The sequence below is a fragment of the Myotis nattereri genome, assembly GCF_964212035.1.
Source record: "Myotis nattereri genome assembly, chromosome: 16".
Taxonomy (NCBI): Eukaryota; Metazoa; Chordata; class Mammalia; order Chiroptera; family Vespertilionidae; genus Myotis; species Myotis nattereri.
The window spans coordinates 47310179-47336727 of record NC_138091.1 but is presented as its reverse complement, the minus strand read 5'-3'; the positions used below and the strand labels follow the sequence as shown (position 1 = coordinate 47336727).

The 26549-nt window shown below is 57.4% G+C and overlaps 1 protein-coding gene across 1 annotated transcript in view; it reads right to left on the bottom strand.

Moving 5' to 3' along the window:
- Nucleotides 1–2887: 2887 nt before the first annotated feature.
- ARHGAP23 (Rho GTPase activating protein 23) overlaps nucleotides 2888–26549 on the bottom strand; it is a gene marked incomplete at its 5' end in the record, with an annotated part of 65565 nt that continues 41903 nt past the window's right edge. Inside the window, 13 exons of the mRNA XM_081109105.1 lie at nucleotides 2888–5296; nucleotides 8109–8140; nucleotides 10158–10254; nucleotides 10845–10886; nucleotides 15018–15143; nucleotides 15996–16085; nucleotides 16366–16439; nucleotides 18933–19011; nucleotides 22556–22711; nucleotides 23289–23410; nucleotides 24209–24339; nucleotides 24616–24677; nucleotides 25907–26224. Coding sequence (XP_080965231.1) covers nucleotides 4268–5296; nucleotides 8109–8140; nucleotides 10158–10254; nucleotides 10845–10886; nucleotides 15018–15143; nucleotides 15996–16085; nucleotides 16366–16439; nucleotides 18933–19011; nucleotides 22556–22711; nucleotides 23289–23410; nucleotides 24209–24339; nucleotides 24616–24677; nucleotides 25907–26224 — 2358 coding nt within the window. The 3' untranslated portion in view covers nucleotides 2888–4267. The remainder of the gene's footprint in view (nucleotides 5297–8108; nucleotides 8141–10157; nucleotides 10255–10844; nucleotides 10887–15017; nucleotides 15144–15995; nucleotides 16086–16365; nucleotides 16440–18932; nucleotides 19012–22555; nucleotides 22712–23288; nucleotides 23411–24208; nucleotides 24340–24615; nucleotides 24678–25906; nucleotides 26225–26549) is intronic.

The following is a 26549-nucleotide window of genomic DNA, read 5'->3' as shown; positions in this document are numbered from 1 at the left end:
ATACGGCCAGTAAGGTGCACTGAGGGTCAGAATCCAGCTCTGCCTGACCCAAAACCCAATGCTTTCTGCCCCAAATGAAGTTGGGTCTGATTATCTCTCTAGTCCCCATTTCTCATCTCAACGACTCAGACATGTACACACACACCCACCCATACAGTTAGTGAAACAGCACTGACATAAGACAGTGCACTCTGGTGTTTTCTGTTAAATTCTAAACATTTCAGTCACAACCCACTAAATTGATTTTATGACCTTTCAATGGGTCAGAACCCACGGTTTGAAACACTGTCTGCTGGTCGAGTTTCAGCCCCCACCATGTTGCATTTCCGCCTTCTCCTCGAAGGCCTGCCGGCTCCACTTCCCCCATTCTCCTCCGAAATGGAAAGACCCCTGAGAGGAGGTTTATTCTTGGTTCTGATTGGGTGGGGCCCTGACCCTGACCCTGACCCTGTAGCCAGAAAGCTGCCGAACCCTTCCAGGTTATCACAGCAGAGGCCAGCCTGCCCCACCACTGAGTGGCCCGATGTCCGATGGGCTTTTAGGTTTGCCTGGCATTCTGAAGGCTGCACCACTGTTCCAGCACATTCTAAAGGTCCTCAGGCTGCCCTCTTAGGCATTCTCCTGCTTCACTGAAGCCTGGGGTATTATTGGGACTCCTCTACCCCCAATAGACCAGCCCTAGACAATGCCTCCTTTATTTAAACAGGACATGCGGCCTGCCGGCCGCGAGCTTGACATGCTTGCCCTAGACCTTAGAACCCTGACACTTGACCCTCTGACTGCTGACCTTTGCCCCCTGGCCCTTGACACCCGAATGATAAACCTTGACCCCTGACCTTTGACCTCTGAATGTTGACCCCCCTGAACCCTGACCTTTGACCCTAAACCATGACACTCGACCTAGACCCTTAACTACCCTAGCAACCCTAACCCTTAACCCCAAACCCCTAGCACTAGCCCTAGTCTTTGACACCGTGCACTTTGACTTCTGACTTCTGACCCTTAACCATTGATCTTTGACCCTTGACCACCCTGACCTTGACACCTGACCTTAGGTACTTGACACATTGACTTTTACTCTTGACCTTTGACCCTTGATCCCAAAACTTGACAACCCTAACCATAACCATAGACCTCAGACCCTTGACTCCTGAACATTGACCTTTGACCCCTGACCCTTGAAAGCTGACCTTTGACCTCAACGGTGTTTAACCTGTGATCCCAACCTTGAGCCCTGGCCTTTGATCTCTGAAATTTGACGCCTGACCCTACCCCTTGACCTAGACCCTTAACAACCCTAACCCTCAGCATAACCCTAGATATCAGACCCCATGACCTTTGACCTCTGACCCTTGAACCCTGAACTTTGACACTTGACCCCAGACCTTCAACCCTTGATCACGAAACTTTGACACATGACCTTTTACTCTAACTCTTGACGCTTGACCCTTGAACTAGACCAGTGATGGCAAACCTTTTGAGCTTGGTGTGTCAGCATTTTTGAAAAACCCTAACTTAACTCTGGTGCTGTGTCACACATAGAAATTTTTTGATCTTTGCAACCAGAGTAAAACAATGACTTATATTTTTGATATTTATTTTATATATTTAAATGCCATTTAACAAAGAAAAATCAACCAAAAAAATGAGTTCGCGTGTCAGAGGTGTCATAGGTTCGCCATCACTGAACTAGACCCTTGACAACAGTAACAACCCTTTCCCTAACCCTAACCCTCACTATAACCCTTGGTTATCTTTGATGATTGTCACCTGATTTCTTACATAGGAATACTAGGCTCATCAAAGGCAGCCTGGAAGCTGGCAAGGAAGAGTATAGAGCCAAGACATAGAAGGAAAACATACCATGCTGTGAGTTTGCACATGTAAATAAGACAGTGGGCAGAACCCGTAATGTCCTCTTGGGGTAGTGTCAGGGCCTAGAGTGCCTATGATGACAGCTGGCTGGGATGGGCCCTATCAGTGGCCTGCGCCTTGTCCAAGCCTCCTTCCTGTCTTCTTGGCAGTGAAAGGGGGCAGAAATAGAATATTGGGGAACCAGCTAGTATTGTAAGAAACATTAATCATGCTCTGTTAACCAGGGTTGTTTTATTCTGATTAAAGAAGGCACATTCTACCCTGGCTGGAGCTGACCTAGAGATGCAGCCCTTCCTCTCCATTTGGAGCTGCCTATTATCATGGAAAGATTAACAAAGATTTGTTATAGAAACCAAAATCCGCCAGCCCTTTGAGGATTCCCAGCTCTTTTTGCACACCTGCCGGCCTTCGCAAACCTCCAGCCTGCTCACCTGTCAATGTTGGGTCTCCCTTTGGCTATTTCCCCTGTAACCCCAGCCCTTGCGGATCACTAAGCCCTCTGGAGACCCCTAGTCCTTTTGCATATCTGTAAACTGCCCTAGTGCTATATAAGCAGCTGGCTTATGGTGGCTGCAGAGAGGTTTTTGTGGGTAACCTGCTGCCCTCCCATACTGCGGCAATACTGGAATAAACGCTCATAATGATTCAGCCCTGTCTCTGCTTAATTGGCTCAAGTAGTGACAGGCAGCATGGACCCATTGTTTGTCCGGTGATAGCAGCACCTCTGGACCCTTCTGAAGGTCCAGGCAGACCTGAGAAGGAAAATACACCCGCGCTCTGTATTTCTACAGAGGCATGGAAACCTCCGCGCAATGAGCGTCCCCTGCCCTTCCGTCCTGCATTCTGTGCCCCTGCCACCACTCACTCTAGTCTCCCAGAACAAGACACCCACAAAATTACCAGGCGGAAGAGCTTTGCCTCCACTCTGCCACCCCCTGGCCCGGCCCCCCTAACCCTCACTCCTCCCCCACCTCCTCTGGCCCTCTCCTCCCTCCAGAACAAGTGAGACATCTGACTTGTGCCTCAAGGAAGGCCATTTATTTCCAAGATATAGACTATACTTTTAAGACAGAACTTTCCAGAAGCAGGAACTCTTAGTTGTTGCCTAGGTAGGTGTGTCAAAGACACAGTGAAAGGAGACATGCGGACGTGGGGCCAGAGGCTTATCCAACACTGTTACAGCACTTCTTTAAATGAGCAAAACATCTTTAAAAATCCTTATAAATTCTTTATAATATGTTACACATTTAGAGACAATATTTACAATAAAAGGAAGGGGGGAGGAAGGAGAGAGAAATCTACTTTACAGCAAATCTTTGCATAAACCAAGAGGACTGACAGACGTGGCAGTAGGGTTCACGCCCCACGCGGGCTTCCCTGGAATGAGTGAGGGCGTGTGTGGGGGGCCTGGGGATGGCGGGTCTATTTACAATGGGAGGGAGGAGGACAGGGGGCTGGGTCTCCCCCTTCCTGAAGGACCAGCCCAGCTCAGAGCCCGTAAATCAGTGTGTGTGTGTGTGTGTGTGTGTGTGTGAGAGAGAGAGAGAGAGAGAGAGAGAGAGAGACACGGGATGTTTTACTAACCCCCAAAGGGCAGAGGCGGGGGTCTGTGTGCCTGAGTTGTGGAAGAAGCAGGCACAGCTGGAAGAACAGAGAGAGAGGCAAGGGAGGTCTAGTAGGGGAGGGACCCTGGACCCACCCCAAACTGGGGAATGGACAGCTCCCCATGGTCAAAGCGCTGTTGGGTGGGGGTGGGGAGGGGGGTGATTCAGAGTTTGCCAAAAGGTTGGTGGGGGAATATACCTGGTGAGAGTCCTGCCTCCGTGGAGGGGCCCCGCCCCCCTTCTCTGGCTCTGAAAAGCATCAGGGGAAGGATCCCGGGGTACCAAGGGCGGGAGCCCTGCAGGGGGTGGGGAGACAGAGGAAGCAGGGGCGGCAGAAGTCGCTACTGGAAACACCTTTGGACAGTGACTACACACACGACACCCCTCCCACGGACACCAGCACCTTTACCCCCTCTCCCCAGACACCCCCGCCCGCACCCCCTTCGCTAGGAGCTAATGGGTGGGGGTGGGGCCAGAGGAGGGAAGGGAAGAACCAGCATCACCCAGCGTCTTTCCTTTAGTCTGAGACTCGGGGTTCCCTATCCACACCCCATGGCCAACCAGGGTCTTTAAGCGCAGGCACGGAGAGGCCCACACGGGCACACCCCGCCATTTACCAGGGGACTCGCCCCCGCAGCCTCTCCTCCTCCCCCGTCCACACTCCGCCCGCTCCCTGTCGATCCCGGCGCACGGACCGGAGACGCGGCCGCAGCGCCCCGGGAAACAGGGGAGGGGGTGCGCGCCGGCGGGGACGCCCGCTCCCCCAGGGGCGCCGAGTCCCGGGCGGGTCACAGACACGGGTGGAGGCGGGCGGCGGCCGAGCGGCGCGGGGCCTGGCTCTGCAGGGCCCCCGGGTCCCCGGGCGCGGGCGGCAGCGAGGCGGCGGACGACGGGGCGCGCGCCTTGGTGGACTCCAGGCTGCTGAGCCCCGAGTCCTTGGGGTCGCTGTGCGCGCGCGGGCCCGCGGGCGCCGGGGGGCCCCCCGCGTCCAGCTCCTTCCACTCGTTGAAGTTGAGGTCGGTCAGCGGGCTCTGCACCACCACCGTGTGGCGGCGCCAGCTGCTCCGGCGCCGGCGCGTCTCGGGCGACAGCGGCCGCCGCAGCCGCACGGCCAGCATGTCGTCGGCGGTGCCGCGGAGGCGCAGGCGCAGGGCCTCCAGGCGCGAGGGCCGCGCGCCCAGCACCGTGCCCGCCGCGGCCGCCGGGGGGCGCAGCGACTCCTGGCTGCTGGACGAGGCGGAGCCGGGCGCGTCCGCGGCGCCGCGGCCCCCCCCCCGCCCGGCGCCCCCCGCCTCGCCGTCGGCGCGGGTCCGGGCCAGGCGGCGGCGCGCCAGGGTGTCGCAGGGCATGAGGTGGTGCGAGGTGAACGAGGGCCGGCGCGCCAGGCGCCCCGCGGGCCCCGCGCCGCCCTCCGTGTCCGTCTCCACGTGGCTCAGCTCGCTGCGCTCGTCGTCCGCCTCGTCCCCGGCGCCCGGCCGCCTGCCGCCGGCGCCCGAGCACACGCTGCGGTCCATGGTGGACAGCGTGGAGTAGCCCGAGACGATGGAGCGCGTGTCGGCCGCCGGCCGCTCCTCCCGCGCCGCCGCGGGGCCCTCCTGGGTGGCGGCGGCCGGCGGCGGGCCCTCCGGCGGGTCCGGGGCGCGGGGCGCGGGCGGCAGCGCCCCCGGCTGGAGCGCCTCCTGCTCCGAGTCGTCGTCGGTGCTGCTGCCCAGCCCGCGCGCCTCCCGCCGCTTCTTCCGCTTGCGGTTGACGGCCGAGATGAAGGAGATCGCCAGCATCTCCCGGGCGTAAGGCTCCTTCTTGGGGGCCCACGAGCCCTGCGGGGAGACGGGTCGGGGTTCAGGGGGTGCCCAGACTCGCGCCAGCGCCGCCCTCTCACCCCGCCCCCCGCAGGAGGCCTCCGCTCCCTCCAGGATGCCAGCCCCGCAGGCCTCCCACACCGTCCCCTGCACGGCTGTCCGCCCTGGGGACCCCTGCCGCCCTCCCCCGACCTTGGAGCCTTCGTGGCACCCCTTCCGGTCTTAATCCAGACTCTCAACTCCTTCCTGTGGGCTGGGTGCTGGCCTGGCACCTCCCCGCCCCCAGCTTCCGTTCCATGCTCCGTAGGCAGCGCTAGAGAGACCCTTTCAGACTCAGCTCTGGTGACGACAGTCTCTCAGCCGTCAGTGACACTGGACAGTTTGAGCCCAGTGCACACAGGCTGGCCTGGGCTACAAGCACCAGCTCCTGGCAGGGACCTTTCTCGGACCACAGCTTCCAGCCCCCTCCCTCCAGCCTTTCCACCGCCTCAGTGCGAACAGGCCTCTCCAGGGCAACCTGCTCAAGTTCACTTCCCTTTCCCGCCGCACCTCACTGGCGTGCATTTCAGCCTTGTCCCCAGCGCCCAACCCCAGCAACCCTTAACCCCGGATCAATCCAAAGGCCAGCCCTACTGCCAATTAGGAGCTGTGCCCTATTTGCTGGACGAGTTCGTACTCCTCCTACTAGGCCCAGCGCAATCAGGGCACCCTCCGTGCAGCAACCTCCCAGCCCTTCCTTTGAGCTGGTAAATCCCTTCTCTGTTCCCCTAGCCCAGGACCATTGGGGTGTCTATAACATCATAGAATTATCAACTGAAAAATTAGCCTATCCTTGGCCAAACATTTAATTAAGGCACCCCGAATGCCTTGGCAGGGCCAGACCAGATGAATTTTTGGGCCTTATACAGCCCACGGGTGGGCCATTCCCCATCCTTGCCATAGCCCTTTGAAGATACATCTATGCCAGCTCTTTTCACATCAGAATAGCTGTTTCCGCATCATCTGTATCAAACGCTGAGTTCTCTGAGAGCAGGCTAGGTCCATGGCTTGTTTGTGCTTGCACCCATGACGCCTGGCCCATAGTAGGTGCTCAACGAATAATAAATGTTAAGTGAATGAGCAAATGGGCGAGTGGCGTTCCCTCAGCATAGGAAGCCCTGCAGAAGCAGATGCTGGGAGTGATCCCCTGCTGGCTGCAATGACATGCCCTGGGACACCTCCTCACAGGCCACGGTGTACCAACGAGTGGAGACACACAGATGGCGGCGTGGCCACTGTGTCCTATGCATTCTCTCACATCAGTTAGTTCTAAGGAAGCCGGAGCATGTCAGGGATTCGGGACTCACGGGCACATGGTCCTGGGCCATGGCTGCCCACACTGCACGACTCCAGAAGGCACCCCTGGGGTTCTGCAACATGGCAGCACTGCGATGATCGGTCTGAGGCACCTGTGGCCAGTGCCGCGTTCTGTCTTGGCCATTTTCTCAGAAACTTGAGAGGCCAGGGGGACCATCTGACCAAATTACCCTCTCATGCCAACTAGTTACAGAAGTAATGAGGTCAGAATGGTCACTGCCAGTGAATGCAGAGGTCACCCGAAGGTCAAGGGGTCAGTCCAGGAGAAGCTATGGGAAACCAGGAGGCGAGCAGGTGCAATGGGTGGATTCGGGCTACTCTAATGACCTTGTTCTCTGCCACAGAAGTCTGTGATGGAATGAGCTCCCCATCGCCAGAGGTATGCGGCGGAGGCTTTATGGAGAAGGCACAGGGGACCTCTGCAGACTAGAGCCGTCTTCTTTCCAGGGCATTCATCTGACGCATAGTGAGTGCCTGCTCTGTGTCGGGCACCGTGGGCTCACTGGGACCCAGCCAGTACTTAGAGACCCAGACAGACATGAGCCCAGCTCAACCAGCCAGTATTTAACTGATGTCACTGACTAGCGTTAGAAGAGGCTATGAGGGTGGGGCCCTTACGGTGACATTAGTGCTCCTATAAGAAGAGACGCCACAGAAGCCACTTGCTCTCTGTCTGTGCCATCTGAGGACACTGGGAGGGGGCAGCCACCTACAAGCCAGGAAGGAGCTCTCACCAGAAACTGACCATGCTAACGGCTGGGTTTGGGGTCTAGCCTCCAGCACTGCGAGAAAATGAGTTCCTGTTGCTTAAGCCGCTGTGGTGTTCTGTGCAGCAGCCTGAGCTGACTAGGACACGCCCTGGCCAGCAAGCTCTACTCTCACCACGGGCCAGGGTCTGCCTGGGGCAGCAGCCTCGCCTGCCGGGTTCTGTCTCAGAGGGCAGGCTGGAGTGGGCGAGTAGCTGGCGGTGAGGTCTGGTTCAAAGAACCAGCTTTGATTTTATTGATTTTTCTCAATAGTTTTCTATTTCATCGATTTCTGCTCTTCTCTTTATTATTTCCTTCCTTCCGCTTGCTTTGGGCTCTCCAAAGACCTTAAACATTGTTATATGGGACATATTGATTGTTAACTCCATTAAAGGGGATAAATATTAGAGGATCTGAAAGAGGTTAAGTAACTTGCCCAGTGCCCCAAAGCTACCAATTGGTGGAGCCAGAATTCAAACCCAGGACTTCTAACCATTGGACAACACTGCCTCCCAGCCAGAGCATTCACTGCACCAGATGCCTCGCCAAGCACGGTCAAGGAGAGCCGCTTCTCAGTGTCTCTCGGACATCCGTGTTTCCTGTCTTCCTTCCCAGTGACCATCAGCTTTCCTCGGGGTCTACTGGCAATCCTCCCAGTTCCCTTGGCCGAAAGGTCCCGGGGCTGCCCTGTCCAGGGAGAAAGCCTTCAGAACCGCCTTGGCACTTACCTTGGACTTGGCTGAACTACAGGTGGTGGGATCTGTGGGTGAGAACAGAAAGGAAAGGAACGTTGGATGGGGCAGGAGCAGGCTGAGACGTGTGAACACGATTCCCTCTTCAAAGGCTTCGGAAACCAGGGAGTCCAGAAACCCGAGACCCCCCTGGGCCTGGGACATCCGGGGCCTCTGAGGCCAGTTCCAATGGGATAGGGATGGAGCAGAGCAGGATGTCAGTCACCGCTTCCTTGTGAGGCAGGACGGGCCACCAGGCTGCCAGCCACTGACGCCTCATGTGCCCAGGGTTAAGGGCAAGAGGGGCTTCTGGGGGGCCTAGCTCCTCTCCCCCTCCTCTCCCGGTTACTGTGAAGCTCTGGAGAGAAAATGCCCGCTCCAGATGCAGTCCACGAAGCCACAACAGCGAGACACAGCAAATCACAGATGCTCTGGAGAATGGAGACCACACAGTGCAGAGAGGGGGTGCCCGACACCCACCCTCACCCCCCACCTGCAGGACATGAGAGGACCATGTGAATGAATGAATGATCGAATGCAGGGCCGACATGAAGTGGGTGGGACACAGGAGGCAGAGTGGCCTGGGGGCTAGAGCCCTGCTGGGTTCCCCGTCCGGACGTGAGGCCCTCGTTTATAACCGGAGAGTCAGGTCATGATTACCTCCGTGGGGCTTGGGTCCCGCTCCCGGAATAGGACGGGGGTGGAGAAGGAACCACAACCAAGCCCTGCAGCGTCTCCTCCAGAACGGGCAGGGAGCAGCGGATGCGTGCCCTCCCCGGCCCGAGGGGGCAGTGGGCAGTGCAGTTAATCCACACTCACTGGCAAGCAGGTTAGAGGCCTCCTCCCAGCCCACCCCGCACACGGTGAGAAGAGCAGATGTGCTGACCACACAGCGACACACCACGGGGCAGGGAGCGGCAGCGGGTGACTAGAAGAGACGAGGGCTCCTCTGCCACCCCCACCCACGTCGTCTGGGCCCTCCCCAGCCTGCCTCTTGCAGCTAAGGGTGCTGTGACACACCTCCTGTCAGAGACAGGACCAAAGGACCAGGTGAGGTCACTCCCAGGGTGGGAGGAGTTAGTGGCTGCTCTCCTATGAGAATGGCCGGAGGCCTGCAAATAGGACTCGGGCTGAGCGACCAGGGGCTCTGGTTTCAGAAGCAGAGAGAGTCAGTCCTTGAAGAGGCAGGAGCTACAGCCATAAGAGGCTTCTGAGAGGTGGTGTCACTGGTGTCCGGAGAGGCTGGGTCCTGCTCAGCCAAGCCTCCCCCTGCCCAGATCACCAGACGTAGCCGGGCTGGGCACAGAGAGAAGGCCTTGGGATGGGGATCACCGGGAGGGCAGCCATGCGGTGCCCAGACTTCCTGGCCAGGGGGACAGGATCTGACTCTATCAAGTGCCTCCCTCCTCCTGAGAAGGGCCTTCCAGATGGGAGGGGACTGGCACGGGGTTGTTAGCAATCATGGGGAGCTGGCATGTCAGGGTGAGGTCCTCACAGCCCGGATGTCCCCGCCTGCCCCTCGTGCCTGCCCAGCCTTCTTATAATCACCCGCCACTGTTAGTGACCGAGGCCGCGACGCCACACTGTACCCTTTAAATCTCCAACAGGTCCGCTGGAGGAGGGGGGAGGGAGGAGAAGAGAAGGAACAGGATCCAGGGTGTGGGAGGAGAGCAGAGGGAGAAGAGGGAGGAGGGATGGAGGGGTGCAAGGAGAAAAGGAAGAAAAATTAAAAAGAGAAACATGCCCAGAAGGACACAGCCCATGAGAAATAAAAAGCTCAGGAAAGAAACCAGTGAAGGAGGGTGAACCAAACTCCTCCCCAGCCCTGGGGTGGGGGCAGCTGAGCAGATGAGGAGGAGGAGGGCGCACAGGCAAGCTGGACCTCCCCAGAGAGAGAAGCCCTGCCACAGCCCCTTCTCGGTGGTGGGGGAGGGAAGGGCCCCGCGGGGCAGGAGCAGGGAAGCTGGGCGTCTGGCCGGGCATCTGGGACCCTCAGGGATGCAGAGCCCACCCTCACCCCCACCCCTCCCAGGACCCTGCACTCACCCGGACCTGGGTCGCCAGGGGGCACTGTCCTGCCAATGTTGGGCAGGAGATACTCGATGTTGGGCACTGACTGCGGCTCCTTGTCATCCACAGGGGTCTGCAAACAGAAGGAGGGTCAGCCACCAGGCCCTCAGACGGCCAGCCTGGATCCTGCAGAAGGGGGTCCCCTGGAGGCAGGGCGCACGTCTCCTCCACAGACTGGCTCCGCAGGGCAATGCTGTCTCCCTCATCACGCAGGCACCCTCGAGGGCAGGTCTCCGTTGGACCGTTTTGTGCCTCCCCAGCACCTTGATCGAGCCCCAGAGTCCTGAGCGGCTCCCTCCGCTGAAGGCAGGAGCTGTGTCTCCCCCACCAGCCTGGACCTTCCTGAGGCTACACCTGCTGCAGAAGACTCAAAGGTGGGCGTCTGCCTTTGCTACAGGACGCTGTTTCTTTAGAGGAGGCCTGTATCCGCCCCCTCGCCCCCGACTGAGAACTCCCGGAGGCAAGGATGTGTCTCCTCTCGGCGTGGGTGCTCCTGGGGAGAGGGCCTATGTTTCCTCCCTCAGAGAGGGGTGCCACAGGGCGGGGACCTTCTCCTGCTGGAGTCTTGCTTCCCCCGCCCCCAACCTGGGAAGAGGACCCACCTCAGACCGGACCCCCTCCCCCCGCCCCCCCTCCCCCCCGCCTGCCCTCTGCACCACTTACTTTCTCTCCCTTGTCCTCGTCATCACTGAAGAACCAGTCTGACTGCAGAGGAGACAAAAGGAAGTGATGAAATCAGCGTGGGAGACCGGCAGACACGGGCTCCCAACCTGCTCTGTCCAGAGCACCCACTCAGGCGCCGGGCGGGATGGGACAGGAGGGGGCACCAAGAGGCAAGGGCCCCCCTCTTCTCAACAAACCCCAGGCTGGCCTGGTTGCCAGAGAGGCCTCAGAGGTTGATAGGTTCTGGAACCCGACTCCACAGACTATGAGAAACCCTTGGGGGAAGGAAAGACTGGACCCCGGTGTGGGAGGGGCGTGAAGCCGGGGTGAGAGCAGGTCGGAGCGGAGATGATGCCCTGCTGAGGGAGAGCTGCTGAGGGAGGCTCCTCCCTGCCTGTCTCTCACTAACTCTGCCCAGCGCACATCCCCAGGGCTGGCTCCCTACGGCAAGCCAGAAGCAGGGGGCCGTGTAGGTAGGGCCGGCCGGCCGGGCACACTGCAGGGAGGAGGCCCCCAGGACTACTAGAGCCGAGTGCACCCCACACCAGCCCTGGGCTCCACTCTTACAATTGGGGTTGCCCTGGAAGGTGTTAGGAGGTTCCCTGAGGGGCAGGCAGGCAAGAGGTTTCTCATAAATGCCAAACACGATAGAAACTGAAGCCATAAATTCCACTCTTAGATATATTTTTTGAAATTTGAGAATCTTAATGATAAAACTCTAAACGTTTTCTAAAAAACAAAACCAGATTGCTTACAAATGAGCAAATATCAGCTGTAACTAAAACTTTCAGCAGCAACAGACATAACAAGACAAGTAATTATTTCAATGTATTGTTGGACTACAAATGCAAGAATTATTTTTTAATCCTCATCTGCAGAAATGTTTTTTATTGATTTTAGAGATAAATGAAGGGAGAGAGAGAGAGAGAGAGAGAGGGAGATGTTAGAGAAAAACATCGATCGACTGCTTCCCGTACACACCCCAACTGGGGATGGAACCTGCAACCTACGCATGTGCCCTGAGTGGGAATTGAACCTGCAGCCTTTTTGGTGTATGGTATAACACTCCAACCAACTGAGCCAGAGCTGCAGGAACTTGGAACCTAGAATTTTATACCCAGCTAAACTCTCTGAGTATATGAGCAAGTAAAGAAATGAATCCAGAGTTGAGCAATAAGCTTTGAGAAATAAGGATGGGCAGTAGCATAGAAAAGTCCATTGTTATCAAACCAAGAATGATGCCCACACACAAACAAGGTGTATTCGTGACAATCTGGAATTCAAAGTCAGAGGGAGAAACCAGTGACAGGTGAAAGAACACCAGTGCTTGGCTTTTAGATGTGATGGAAGGAAGGCATGGAAGACTGATGAGGTTTAGAAATTGATAGTGAAAACTAAACATAAGTATGGGCTTTATAAGTATGTGGATTTCATAAATTGTATGATTTTAATATCAGGAAAATAAAAATCAACCCAGCCAAAGCAAGGTAAGACAGACCAAAAAAGGAAATAAGATGAAAATGAGGTTAACAGAAAAAGATTGCATAACAGAAATAAGTCCTAAAAGTACAAAAGTTACAATAAAGTATATGAGCTAAGCTCACTGATTGAAAGTTAAAACTCGCAGCCTGGCCGGCGTGGCTCAGTGGTTGAGGTTGACCTATGAACCAGGAGGTCACGGTGTGATTCCCGGTCAGGGCACATGCCCAGGCTGCGGGCCCGATCCCTTGTGTGGGGTGATCAATGAGTGACCTGGCCCTAAAGGTCACTAGTGCCAGGTTGAGGAATGCCAGTGTACGCATAGTAGGTATCGCCATGTGTGCTGAGTGATAACTGAACAGATGCCAGTGTACGCATAGTAGGTATCGCCATGTGTGCTGAGTGATAACTGAACAGATGCCAGTGTACGCATAGTAGGTATAGCCATGTGTGCTGAGTGATAACTGAACAGATGCCTGGACGAGGTCTTCATTCGAGTTCCATTCGAGTCAGTAAACACGTGTGAGCTGGTTGGTGCCTTGCCGCTGAGAGGCCGCACACTTGCGTTTGGTGGTCTCTGCTGACATCGTTTTGCTGAGCAACCCCGGGCGAGTCACTCACTGTTCCTCTTCACCCCAGTGTCCACCCCTCTGAGCAATGTGGGGATAAGTCTGATGCCTTAAGGCCACTTCCAGCCCTGCTGCCCACGGATTCCACAGATGACAGGAGTCCCTGGTGGGGGGGGGGGGAGCAGCTCATGGCCGTGGCTAGAACTCCCAGCAGGAGGTCACGTCACCCACTAACTCCAACTGTCCATGGCCTGGCCAGGGGAGTCTCTGCCACAAGTCCAACCCCTGCCTGGGCTCCTGACTACACTGACCCCTCGCTATAGAGCCTCTGGGCTAGGCAGACGCCTGTAAACCTGGGGGTGGCTAAAGGGCCTGAAGAGGGGGCAGCTCATTCCCTCACAACCATCCGGGGCTGATTATGTCCAAATGCCAAGGAGGCAGAAAATGGAGGGCCACCAGCTCAGCTTCCAGGAATGAATCCCCGGGTGGTAAAGCCCAGACTGGCATAACCTCAGCAGCAATTCATTCATTCATTCAACAAACACTGCGTGTTCACGCTGTGCAGGCACTGGGCTTGGTGCCGGGAATACTCCTAGGAAGGAGACCGGTAAGCCTTACCTCCCTCACCCTGCCCAGGGGAGGGGCTGCTCTTGGTGGGGACTCCCCGCACGGCTCTGGGGGAGAGGAAGTGGACACATCTGGGGCCTCCTTTCTCCCCAGAGGCTGTTGTTCCTGACACCCCAGCTCATCACAGGCCTCAAGTTTCCAGGAACTTGTCCAGGAACCATGGGACCAGCCTCTCTCTCTTTGCTACTGCCCCCCCCCCCCCCAAGCACAGACTCATGGGGCTCCAGGGGGCTCCCTGATGGGCTGGAGAGCTGAGATTTCCCAAGGGAGATAAGCTTCCCCAGACCAAGGCCTCATCAGGATCTCTGATGCTACCTGGTGGCGCTGGCCTCCCTGACAGCTCTGGGCCAGGCCTCCAGGCCGGTGGTCCCAATTTTAGGGTGAGAACAGGCCACAGTGCTCCCTCTCACAGCTCAGAACCCTGACCACACAGTGAAGGAGAGAAAGAAACCAACAGGCAAGGCCAGTCAGCAAGACCAAAGTGGACCCCACTGCCTTACTCTCGCCAGCCTTCCTCGCTCTGCGACAGGCTGAGGAATCTGCCCTCCCAGTAGGTGGGGAGAAAAGCACCAGCTGCCATTTATTAGCTGTGCGACCTGAACAAGTCACTTTACCTCTCTGAGCTCCAGTCCGATTTCCTCATCTGTAAAATGGGGGTAACACGAGATGGTTTCCCTTCCCTAAAGTCCGTGTGAGGTGGGGGAGGCTAAGGCTCCCCTCCCCCTGATAAGCGGCCAATCTTATTTCTCCTGGCGGGGGAGGGGGGGGTTGGGGGGGTGGGGGGGGTCTAGCTGGACCCCAGGCCATACCAACATTTGGAAATGGAGATCTGAGAGGGTTCATAAAAAAATCCTTGCGTGCCCAGGAGGGGGCACTGCTGCCCTGGGTTTGGCTCTGGAAGATGAGGGCCTCCTGGGCCCTCTGCTGGCCACTCTCAGCTCTCATCCTTCATGGACAATAACAAGAACCCTTAGAAACAGGCCTCTGGGGCCTCCAGGCAGCGAGAGGAGGGAGGTGACCAGCCCAAGATAAACAACAGGAGTGCGGGGCCCGCCTCAGACCATGCCTTCCCTGCCCCATCCGCCTCCGCCCCACCCGCGGCATCACATTTCCTCCGCCCCTGCACCCTGCACCCTGCACCCTGCACCCTGCACCCTGCCCCGGTCTGCATGTTAAGCTACTTGGCCTCTCCGTCTCTCCAGGACGGGCACATCTGAAGGTGCCCCTGCACTCACCCCTCTACTCTCCAACCTTCCTGACCTTCCCTGACCTTCCTCCTCCCTCTGACCCTCACACACATCTTGGAAACTCAGGGGCCTCCTGTTTCTTCTGCTGGGGAATCCCCGACGGTAGGGATTCCAGGATCCATTCCTGTTTGGCCTTGAAGGGCATTCCCCACCCCAGCAGCGTTTTCTTAAGCTGCCTCAGCCGTCCCTGTGCACCCCCCCCCTCCCCCCGGCGAGCAGCAGCGAGGTGCCCAGGGCCCGTGGCCACTTACATGCTGGATCAGCGTCTCCACGATCTTGTATCGGTCAGGCATGTGCGTCACCATGTCGGCCATGTTGTCCTCCGACGTCCTCACCAGCGTCGGCCCGAAGACCAGGGCCAGGTTCCGGGGTTCCATCTGGGCAGTGGGGGGAGCAGGTCAGTGTCAATAACCCTGGGAGCCTGACTCCAGTCCCCCAGGCCTCCCTCCCTCTGGGCCCCTCGAGCCCGTCCCTGAGCTGTCCCTGGCTTAGGGGCTTTACGTATCCTGGGGGGCATGGAGGTGCCTGGTACATAGAGCACACGCCAGGGTTCAGCCCCCTCCCTCCCAGGTCTAGCAGCCAGGGGCAGCACCCAACCTGCACACCACACTGTGCTGGCAACGGGGGATCCTGGAGTGGGGACCCCCTGGAGTTCCCAGGCTGTCTTAGGACTGAGAGAAACCCTACAGCTCCCCGCATTTTCCCCGCTGCAGAACTAGAAGATAATACGAGGCGTGATTTGGAAAAAGCAGTACAAGGAATTCCAGCTAAATCAGAGGATGGGTTTTCTCTTCTTTCTTTTTTAAAATATATTTATATTGATTTCAGAGAGGAAAGGAGAGGGAGAGAGAGAAACATCAATGATGAGAGAGAATCATTGATCGGCTGCCTCATGCTCACCCCACACGGGGGATGGAGCCTACAACCCAGCACATGCCCTGACCAGGAATCGAACCATTGTGACCTCCTGGTTCCTAGGCCGATGCTCAACCACTGAGCCACGCCGGCCGGGCCAGAGAGGGGCAGAGGGAAACTAGTTTTCGTTCTCAGCCCTGGCCCGCAGAGGGCAGAGCGAGGGGCCAGCAGGGAGGATGGATTTTCATCAGCCACAGGAGACAGTTCCGAGGGAGAAGCACTGGCGGGAGGCGTGGCTTGAGAGGATCAGAATATGCGAGGAGACCCAGGCATGCTCCCCCCCACCCCCCCCCGCCACACTGGAGCCCCCCCACCTTGTTTTTCTCCGAGTGGTCAGCGATGGTCTTCAGATGGCCCACGAGGAATTTCAGTGTCTCATAGTAGTGTCCTGGGAGGTCCCTGATCTGGGCAGGAGAGAGAAGAGGCATGGGACCAGACTGTCATGGCCTCCCTGGTCCCTCACGCCCCAAAGGGGCTCCCACTTCCATACCTCAGGGGCTCTGGAATCCACCCTCTCACTGCCCCCCCCACCCCCACCCCGGAAGAGACGGAGAAACTGAGGCCTTGATGGGGAAGGGCTTCCCAAGGTCACAGCGGGGTTGGTGGCACCGGACTCCGGGCCTCCTGGGGCCTCGGTGCCCTCCCGGTCCAGTCTGCCTTTGGCCCGACAGCGTCTCTCCTTACCAGTTTCCGCAGCGTTTTCAATCGCTCCCTCGAGTCTTCAATGCGATTGGCCTCGATGAAGTCGTTGTATTTGTCTAGAACACACCAAAGACCCTTTAGAGGAAGGGGAGCAGCTTTGGGCTGGAGGTCAGGCGGCCTGTTCTGTTCCAGTCCGAAGGCACCGTGGCCTTGCGCTCACGGGACCAACCCCCACAGCCGTCCTCAGTGCACCTGCCCGGGGTCGCCGGGGCGTGCACATCGGGAAGCACTCAGACCCGAGCTGCATGCCATGCTGGAAAGGGGTCCCGGCACGGTCTCCAGGACCAGGACACCACAAGGTCAGACGCGAAGGTGACTCAGACAGAGGAAGGGGCCTTTCAGTCTCCACACACCCCACCCCACCCCACCCCACCCCACCCCACCCCACCCCACCCCACCGGTGTCAGGATTCCAAAATGGAGCGCGGTAAGTTTATTCTAAACTTCATCTGGATGAGTAAAGGCATGAGGAGAGCCTTTACTTGTTCTTCGAAGGCAGAATGAGGAGGAAGGAACTGCCCCACGGATGCTGAAGCAAACGATAGAGAGCGCAGCTAGAGCAGCAGGACTGGGAGGGGAGCTGAACAAGGGTCGGCACAGGAAGGAGGAAAACAGGCCCCGTGGGCCTTTCCTGTGTGGTAGGGTGGCCCTTTAAATCCGTGTGGAAGGAGGGAGGCGTCCGTAAACGTCCCTGGGACGATTAGCTATATCAATGGGGCGGGCGGGGGGTGGGGGGGTGTCTGGATCTAGCTTACATAATACACACTTAACTGCATTACAGAGCCAAATGTAAAGTTGTTAAAATATTGGAAAAAATAAGAAGATAGTTACATCGTCATAAGGCCTTCTTAAACATGAGATGCAGAATCCATGAAAGATTAACAGCTTTGCCTGCACTTGAAACAACTGCTTCCAGTTTCTCTACTGCAAGCTCAAAGGCAAATGGCAGACCCAATATTTGCAAACACTAACAAAGGATTCATATCTATAATGTACAAGAGCTTGTCTCCTATAAATCAATATGAAAAAAGACAGACAATCCAATAGAAAAATGGGCACGTAGTCTGAACAGGCAAATACAAAGGAAATAGAAAAGACCAATAAACTAATGAAGAGACAGTTAATCTCCTTAGTAACGAGGGAAATGAAAATGAAAACAATAATGAGATGCCATTTCCCCTACCCGATAAGCAGAAGTTTAAAATATCAATAACATCCAATGCTGGGGGGGGGGGGCGGGGGGGCATAATGTCCAGTGGGGTGCGCTAGGGCCCACTCCTCAGAGTGCCACCTGACGTCAGCCTTCCAAAATGTTTACCAGGGAAGGGATTAAGATGTGCAAATTGCCAGTTATAAACACAGTCGCAGGGGTGTAAATTATAGCACAGGGAACACAGTCAATAATATAGTAATAACTATGTAAGGTGTCAGATGGGTACTAGACTTATCATAAGGTTTATAAATGTCTAATCACTAGGATGTACACCTGAAAGTAACATAATATTGTGTGTCAACTCTAATTAAAAAATAAAATATATCTTTAAAAAAAATGTTTACTGGGGACGTAGACCTAGCAATTCCGCATCAAGAAATCTGCCCCGAGGGCACGGATCCAGGTGTGGGGGGGGGAGGAAGGGGGGGGGTGGACATACGCCAGGAAAGTCACTGCAACATGTTCTGCGCAAAAATTTGAAGGCAACCGAAATATCCATCGATAGGGGAGTGGCTAGACGAGTTACCGTCTATTCAGACTCTGAAATGCGATGCGGTTGATTTAAAAGAAGAACGGGGAAGAGCCCTTTGTGCTGACATGAATGAACCTCAAAATTACAAGCCTCCTTTTGTTAAGAACAACCCACCCAGTGGTGCGCTGGGCCCCGCCCCCGTGGCTCCAGACAGCCTTCACCGCCGACGGAGTTCACTTCCTGCCCCACATTGCTGACAGGGTATCTATCGGTGCCTTGAAATCAGCTCTGGTGGGAGTATTTATACCACGGAAACTGGAAAAAACGCTACAGACCAAGGCTTCCCCCTCCACCCCAGGGAGCCAGAGGTTGAACATTTATCAGCACACCACTGAATACCTGTGTGTCCCTGTTGTGTGCCACAGGGTCTGGAAGGAAACACCACCTTGTTCAGCAGCAGCTCAGCAGGTGCTCAAAGCTGGGCCCTGCAGCCAGATGCCTGGGTCTAATCCTGGCTCCAACCCCTACAACCTGTGAGGCCTTGGGCAAATCAGTTAAGCTCTGTGTGCCTCAGTTTCCTCATCTGTGAGGGGAGACAGTAGTGCCTGCCTCAGGGAGTCATCGTAGGGAGCAGTGCACGGCACAGAGGAACCGCTCAGAGAACGCTAGCATGACCTCAGGACACGGGAGTGGGAGGAGGACAGGGACCTCGGCATTTGTTTGTATCTGTACTACCTGTTTTTCACAAGCGCATGTTTCTTTTGTCTTAAAACAAAACCCCCCAAATAACGCCAACAAACCCAATTTAAAAAGTGGTCAGAGTGTCCCCCCTCCTCCCATTTCTCCACTCCCACCCCCTACTCACCGTCAGTGAAAAGAGGCTCAGGTAGTTTTCGGAAGAAGGACTTAAGCAGGCTGCTGATCACGTTGAGGTCTTGCCAGCGCTGCAGAGGGGGCAAAGAAGTCAGGCCACAGGCAGGGCCCGCCCGCCCGGGTGCCCTGCCTCCATGCGAGTCCAGCCCTAGAGCCCAGCCCAGCCCAGGCCCTCCCTGGGCTCCACTTACACCCAAGCTCTGCCCTGACCAGGGATCTCTGGGCGAAGGCCACTCATGGGGGCAGCCGAACAGAGTCCCCGGCTAGCCCCCTGACCACCCGGCCCCAGTCCCTCTCCGCTCCAGCCAGCCCAGTGAGCGCCAACGTTTGCCCACCCACAGAAAGTACCAGGTGCCTTCTTTGGTACAGGCACTGCGAGGGGCAGGGTAAGGAAACCCATTCCCGTGCAAGCCTGCCCTTGGACCTCCATTGTGCCTACTTAGTGCCAACTCCTGCTTCCCCGTTTAGCAGAGGAGAGCCATCCTTGGACACCTCTCTCCTGTCCCTGACACAGCACATGCTCACGCTCAGCGCCTTCCTGCCTCCGGCCCTTTGCACTTGCTGGCCCCCTCCTAGAGCTCTCCTCCCCCCGCCCGCCGATGACGAGCTCCTAACACCTCTTCAGAGAGGCCTGTTCCGACCGTCACAGCGAAAGCGGCACCATCGCCACCGCGCTGCCACCTGTGCCACAGCCCTGACTTTGTTTCTTCCATGGCAAGCGCCACCCTGTGTCGTTATCCTGTGCATTTGTTTCCTTGTCCTGCCTGCCTGCCTGCCTGCCTGGGGCAGGGATCCACAAGGGGCAGGGATCATATCTGTCCTATTCCCACTGTGTTCCTATCACCCAGCAGCTCTGCTAGCCTGGCACTTAAAAGGTCCAAGTCAGCAGCTCTCAACCAGGGTGGTTCTGCCCCTCAGGGACATTTGGCAACATCTGTAACCATTTTGTTTTTCACACTGGGGGGTACGGGGTGGGGGTGGGGGCTGGGGGTGCCATCGGCATCTAGTGGCTGGAGGCTGGGGATGCTGCTAACCCCCCTCCAATGCACAGGACAGCCTCCTGCAACAAAGAATTTTTCTGTCCCAAGTTTCACGGTTGAGAAAACCCTGATCTAATTCAATGGTTGTTGAAGACAAGAATGAACAGCTGGGTCATTGTCCCTTCTTTCCACCAGGGGGCACCATCACCCTGCACAAAGTCTAGGATAACACCCTTGATGGGAACTGCTCAGAGAAACTCATGCCCAGAAAACAACACAGACACACAACAGGCATACACCTCAACAATAGGCACATTCAGAGACACACGGCTCCACAAAATACAAACTCGTAGCAGTGGATCCATAGCTTAATGCCCGGCCATCCCACATGCCCTCCCCTCCCCACAGCGTCAACAGGAGTCAGAGTCACCCACACACAAAGCCTGACTTCCGGCACTGCACCACCCCACGGACGAACACCACCACTGACACCCAAGGCCCAACCGCACACCCACTAGCTGGCCACGCCCCCACCCCTGGGCCCCGGGGCTGTGGCCCAGCTAATGTGCTTCAGTGTAGACTCACCCCTTCCCGGTCAGCACCTGCCCACTTCCCTCCACCACCCCCTGGCCCTGATGCGCGGGCTCTTCTCACTGCCCAGCTGCCAAGCCCAAGGCCTTGCCTGTTTCGCGACCCTTCCTCTGTGCAAGTACCTACCCCTCGTCCCCAGCCTCAATCTGCCCACTTCAGGGCCTGGTCCTTGAACTCCTGATACCCACCCTCTCCCCACAGAGCAGCTCCCTCCGTCGTCTCACCTGCAAGCCCAGCATGGCCCCCTGCCCACTCACCAGTCCGCTCTTGGTCTGGTATCTGATGATGCCATCACCCCAGGTGGGTGACTCATCATCACCCCAAATCCAATGGGGCCACTCCCCGCCACAGCCTCCCTCTTCTGTCCTATTTCCCAATTTCTGCCAGGGGTAGATACTACCAGCCCCCCGCTCAAACTGTTGGCTCTTCTTGCCCCTCCTTCCTCTCTCGTATGCAGCCAACTCTCAGAGCGGCTCCCATCCATCCTCCTCTTTCTCCGAGGACCACTGAGTCCACTTCCAATATATCAGCCATTTCTTTCCTAGGCGCCCTGCTCTGGGCCTTGCTCATTCATATGCATTAGGTACAAACGGAAGCTCTTCTCTTCCTCAAACCCCACTCTCATCTACGCCTCCCCATCGAAGGCTTCCTATTATGCACTGGATCAAGGTCAAAGGCTTCAGTGAAGCCATGGAAAGCCCTCTGCCTCGCCCTCCCCACTGCCACGCCCAGGAGTGAGGTCTATTCTCTGCCCCCAGGCTTGGACCCTTCTCTGGGATTTCAGAAAATGCCATCATGCCCGCCTGGGCTGCCTTCCTGCCCGCCTGCCCCCCTTCCCATTCCTCCTTCAAAGATTCAAACACTCCAGCCTGCCATCTGCTCCAGCACCCAGCATCCTCCTTCCTCGTCGCACAATCTGGTCCTTGATGCGAGACCAGCCTTTTCTCTTGCCCACGATTTCACACACACTTGTCTTGTCTCCGCCTTCCCTCCTCCAGGGCAAGGAGACTGCCATGGGTCACATGAGGTTTCATGGTATGTGACTCATGAGACTTCAATGCCCAGATCCGTGGTTTCCCAAAACCTCGTTTTCAGCCAGAGCCCCTTTTGTTAAATAAAATCACGCGTGAAAACCCAATTGTACATGGAAACCCCATAAGGCGGGGTTGCTCTAGTTCAAGTGCGGATCGGGGGTCCTGACCCGGCCCTGGCCTCCCACAGCCCTTCTAGAGAAACGTAAGATTCTGGAAAACACAGTCTGAGAACCGCTGCCCTGCTGCAAACTCTCAAGTGTGGCTGTCAGATGCAGGAGCTCCCCTCCTGTGATCAGCCGCGTCCTTTCCCTTCTTGCAGCCCCCAAATTGCTGGCCACTTCAGAAAACACCATATTCTTCCCTTTGTCTAAGCCAGGGGTCTGCAAACCATGGCCCATCTGTCACATCCACCCAGTGGCCAGTTCCCGTATGGCCCTTAAGATAAGAATGAATTTTATTTATTTTTCTTTTCTATTTTTGTTTTTTCGTATTTTAAGAATGGATTTTACATTTTTAAAGGATCATTGGGAGCGGGGGAGGAAGAGAGAACAATACAAAAAAAGGAGGAGGAAGAGAAGAAAGGTATGCAGTGGAGACTGTATAGCAACTAAATCCCAAAATACTTACTGCCTGGCCCTTGACAGAAAAGGTATGTAGACTGATGACAAGCCTTTAGAGTTTATGCCTTTGCTGAGGCCATCCCTCTGCCTGGAATGCCCTTACTGGGCTGGCTTTCTCTTGCTTTTTGTGAACTCTACTCATCCTTAAGGCCCCAAACCCTGCTGCCAGCCAGCCTCTGTCTCAGGGCTTCCGAGGCCCTGATGGCATCTATTTGTTCAACTTCAGTTGGGGCGATGCCATCCCCAGGGCTAGGCAGCAAGGGCAAGTCTTGTCCTACCCGTCTTGGTGCCCTGGCCCAGTGCTAGGCACCTTGCAGGGTACGATAAGCACAGAAGACACACACACACCACGTCGGCTCCCCTCCCACAGCTCCCCCGGGCCATGCCCACCTCATCTTGCAGGTTGATGTCACTGGGCCCGCGGTTGAGCTGCTCCTGCAGGCTGGACACCACTGCGTTGTTGCCCGGCACTCGGTAAATGCCCGTGGACTCCAGCCCTCGTGCCTCCACGATGCGACAGCACGCAGCCACGATCAGGGGGACATGCTGGGGACACGGGCAGGGCAGGGGTGTTAGGGAGGGTGAGAGCAGCATTCTCCACCAGTGGACCAGAGGAGGTGGGGAGACCAAGATGGGGGCAGTGCAAGGCCCAGCTGCTGCCAGGAACCCTCTGTGGCAGCGGTTCTCAACCTGTGGGTCGCGACCCCCTTTCACAGGGGTCGGCCTAAGACCATCGGAAAACACATATATAATTACATATTGTTTTTGTGATTCATCACCATGCTTTAATTATGTTCAATTTGTAACAATGAAATTGGGGGTCACCACAACATGAGGAACTGTATTAAAGGGTCGCGGCATTAGGGAGGTTGAGAACCGCTGCTCTATGGAGACAAAGGCCCTCGCCGCCTCCAGTCTGGGGCTAGAGATACCCCCATGCCCCGCACTGGTCTGAGCAGGGGCACTGGCCGGGGGGAGGGGTCCCGGGCTCTGCCCCAGCTCTGCTGCTCCCTCTCTGCCTTCCCAGCTGTGTCTGTGAGGCAAGGTGGACAGCTGCCGCCAAGTCCCTTTCGGCTCTGTCTCCCCCTTCCCCTGCCTGCTCTGCACCGTGGTGGGGACCCACCTGGTTCTCCGTGGCTGGCTGGCACTCCTCCAGCCGGATCCCGAATGCCCTGGGGGCTGCCTTCTTATTCTTCTTGATGATGTTAATGCCCCAGGGGCTTTTGGGGGCAGCAACACTGTCATCTGGAGGGGGAGGCAGAGAGCCCCAGGGTGAGCTGGGCCCAGGGAGGGGGAGCGGCCACACTCACCCACCGCATTCACACGTGTCTGGACATGTGGGGACTCTGCCAGAGAAGCCACTGGGATGCTGAGGGCTGATGGGAAACTACATGCCAAGTGTGAAGGCCAAAGGAAAGAGGGTTCTAACCCGGAGGAGGGAGGCCTCAGCATTAGGTCAGGACCTCTGTGTGGCCTCCGGGGCTAACACAACGAGGCAGAGCCATTGATTCTATCATACCCAAAGGAAGGGCTTCCTAACAGCCAAAGGAGGGTGTGACGATGGAAAAGGCTACATCCGGAGAGGACGAGCCTCCCGCCCCTGAGGGGACAGCAGAGACTGGTGACTGTCCAGCAGGGATGTCTTAGAGGAAAATCAGGCTCCAGGTTCTTCCAACCCTGAGACTCTGAGAACCCCAGACCCTCACAGGCATCCACATATGGGCAGACACAGCGGGATAACCCTGGCACACACACGCACACACTCACACACACACACTTACACACACACGCACACGCACGCACGCGCACACACTCTCACACACTCACATGCACACACACGCACTCACACACACACGCACACACTCACACACATGCACACACACAAACTCTCACACACACACACACACACTCACACACACTCTCACACACACACACTCACACACACACACACTCTCACAGGCCCTCTGCTCCCTTACAGACCCACAGAGCTGACCTCACTCTCCCAGCTGCATGCATGTCACCCCCTTAGCAGCCGCCTCCTACCCTTGCTCCCTGCAGGCTGGTCCTGAGTCCTGATGCCACGCGCTGCGCTCTGTTTGAGGAACTCAGACTTGAGGCCCCCCAGGCCCCGAGAGCCTTTTGGGGAGGAATCAGCTTTGGGCCCAGAGTTATGGCTGCACAGGAAGAGGAGGAAAGGAGGGGGTCTTCATCCGGTGACCCAGCATGTCACTTCCCTGGCCTCCCACCACAAGGGACCTCCCCTCTACCCGGAGGCAAACCCTCCTTGCCCTTCTGGGGACTGGAGGCCCCAAGTTCCCTGCCACCCTCCCTGTCCCCAGGGGCTTCCCTCCTTGGAGGTGAGCCAGGAGGATGACCTAGGCCTGGAGTGCCTCCCTCCCTGCCCCTCCCCACCCCCCATAGCCAGGCCTGCTCCACGGGGCTGGGCTCACCTCACTTTTCGGTAATCATTAAGCTTCTTGCTGATCAGAGCTTGGTTGGCACAGCCGGGGTCCTGGAGGAGGGGAAGAGAGCGCAGATGCGGTCAGTGCCCGCACAGCCCGCCCCAGAACCCATCCCCGGCTCCTGCCTCAGCCTCGCCGCCCCTCTCCTCCACCTGCCAGCTGGAAGGCACAGACCCTGGAGCGAGCAAGACCAGGGCTGTGTGGCCTGGGTCATCCACTGAGCTTCTCTGAGCCTCAGTCCCCTTGGCAGTGACATGGGAGGGATAATATCGCCACCTCAGGGTTTGGGTGCAGAATTACGCACACAGCACTCCTCACAGTCCTGCCAAGGCCCAGGAGAGGTGGCCCAGGAGGGCAGCTACTGTGGTCAGGAAAGCGGCTTGGGACCCTTGACCATGCCTTGCTGGGGACAGCCCAGCCACGCCTCCCAGAGCAGGGCCCAGATCCTAGGCACGCTCCTCCTTGCCGGGAGCAAAGAGATCATGTCCTGGGGGCCGGGGGTGGGGGTGGGGGGCGGGCAGAGCCTGGGTCAGTGGGGGGCTATGTCCCCAACAAGAGGGTCTGTGGCCCAGAGGCTGGGCACTCACGGCCAGGCAGAGCCCCATGCCCAGGCCCCACGCAATCTTGTGCAGGTGCGTCCAGATACTTGTGTGCGGGCACTTGGCCAAGGAGGGGCCGAGTGGAGCGGAAACACCAGCCCGGGCCCCTGGTGTGCAGCTGCCCAGGAAGGGGCGCCATTTTTTCCAATTCTCCAGAGTCCCTGCCAAAGCCTTGGCTCAGGGCCTGCTGCCCGCTGCCAAAGGCCCAGCCTCCTGGCCTCCTCCCAAGGTCAATGTGTTCATGTCCCTGCAGACAGGCCAGTCCTGTCAGAAAGGCCAGCCCCGGTCCTGGCACAAGGACACCTCATTCTGTGCCACATTCCGTAGGAAATGCACACACACCCCCACTGACCTGCAGCAGGGAGCCGAGGCTGGCCTGGGGCTGACCTCTCTGTGCCAGAGCCTGCGCTCATAACAATAATTAATAGTACTAATCATGCCGATCATTCCTAGAGCTATCGTCACTGCCGGCCACGGCAGCCCGGAGACGCAGGTGCTCTGCGAGCCACCGTGCGTGCCCTCGTCACACCACACCCCAGGTGGGCACAGCTGTCAGCCCATCTAAATGGCAGGGGGAACCGAGGCTCAGCGTGATGGAGGGAGGTCCCTGGCAGGTGAGCGGTGGCCCTGGGGCCCGCGCTGGCCTCCCTGGCCCCGTGCGGGCTGGGCCGGGCCCTCACCTCGCCCTCGGCCCTGCTGTTCTCTCGGATCGCTCTGATCCAGCCCAGCATGTCATCCCGGTCCTCAGCCTGAAAGAGATATTCACAGAAGTCAGCGGTGGTCAGCCGGAACACGTGCCTCCTCTTGGTCTCGCTGTAGGAGATGTCCACCAGGCAGGAGCCGATGCAGACGGGCGCCGCCTCGTCCTCACCTGCGACGGCCGCCGCCCCCGCCGCTGCTGCCGGCCCGGGCTCCCGCCGCTCCTTGCTCAGCGAGAGGGAGCGCGCCCGCAGCGCGGCATACACCCGCTTCCACTGGCGCAGGCCGCCGCCCGCTTTCTGCAGGGAGACACAAGGAGGGAGGAGATACGGGGGAGGAGGAGGGTGTGAGAGGGCCGGCCGGCCTTCCCGCCCCAGAGCGCCGGGGGGCGGGGCTCGGAGCTGCAGACACCCCACGGCCTGCCAGGAGCCCCCCTGCTTCAATTCACTCCGCGGGAACCTGGGGCAGCCTCCTGCTCACAGTCCCCAACTCTCTCAGCTCCTCGCCTGCCTGGACACCCCTACCCATCGCTCTCAGTCTCCCCAGAGGGTCTGTAACCTTAAAGCCCAGCATCCTTAAAGCCCAGCATCCTTAAAGCCCAGCATCCTTAAGACTAGCGTCAAC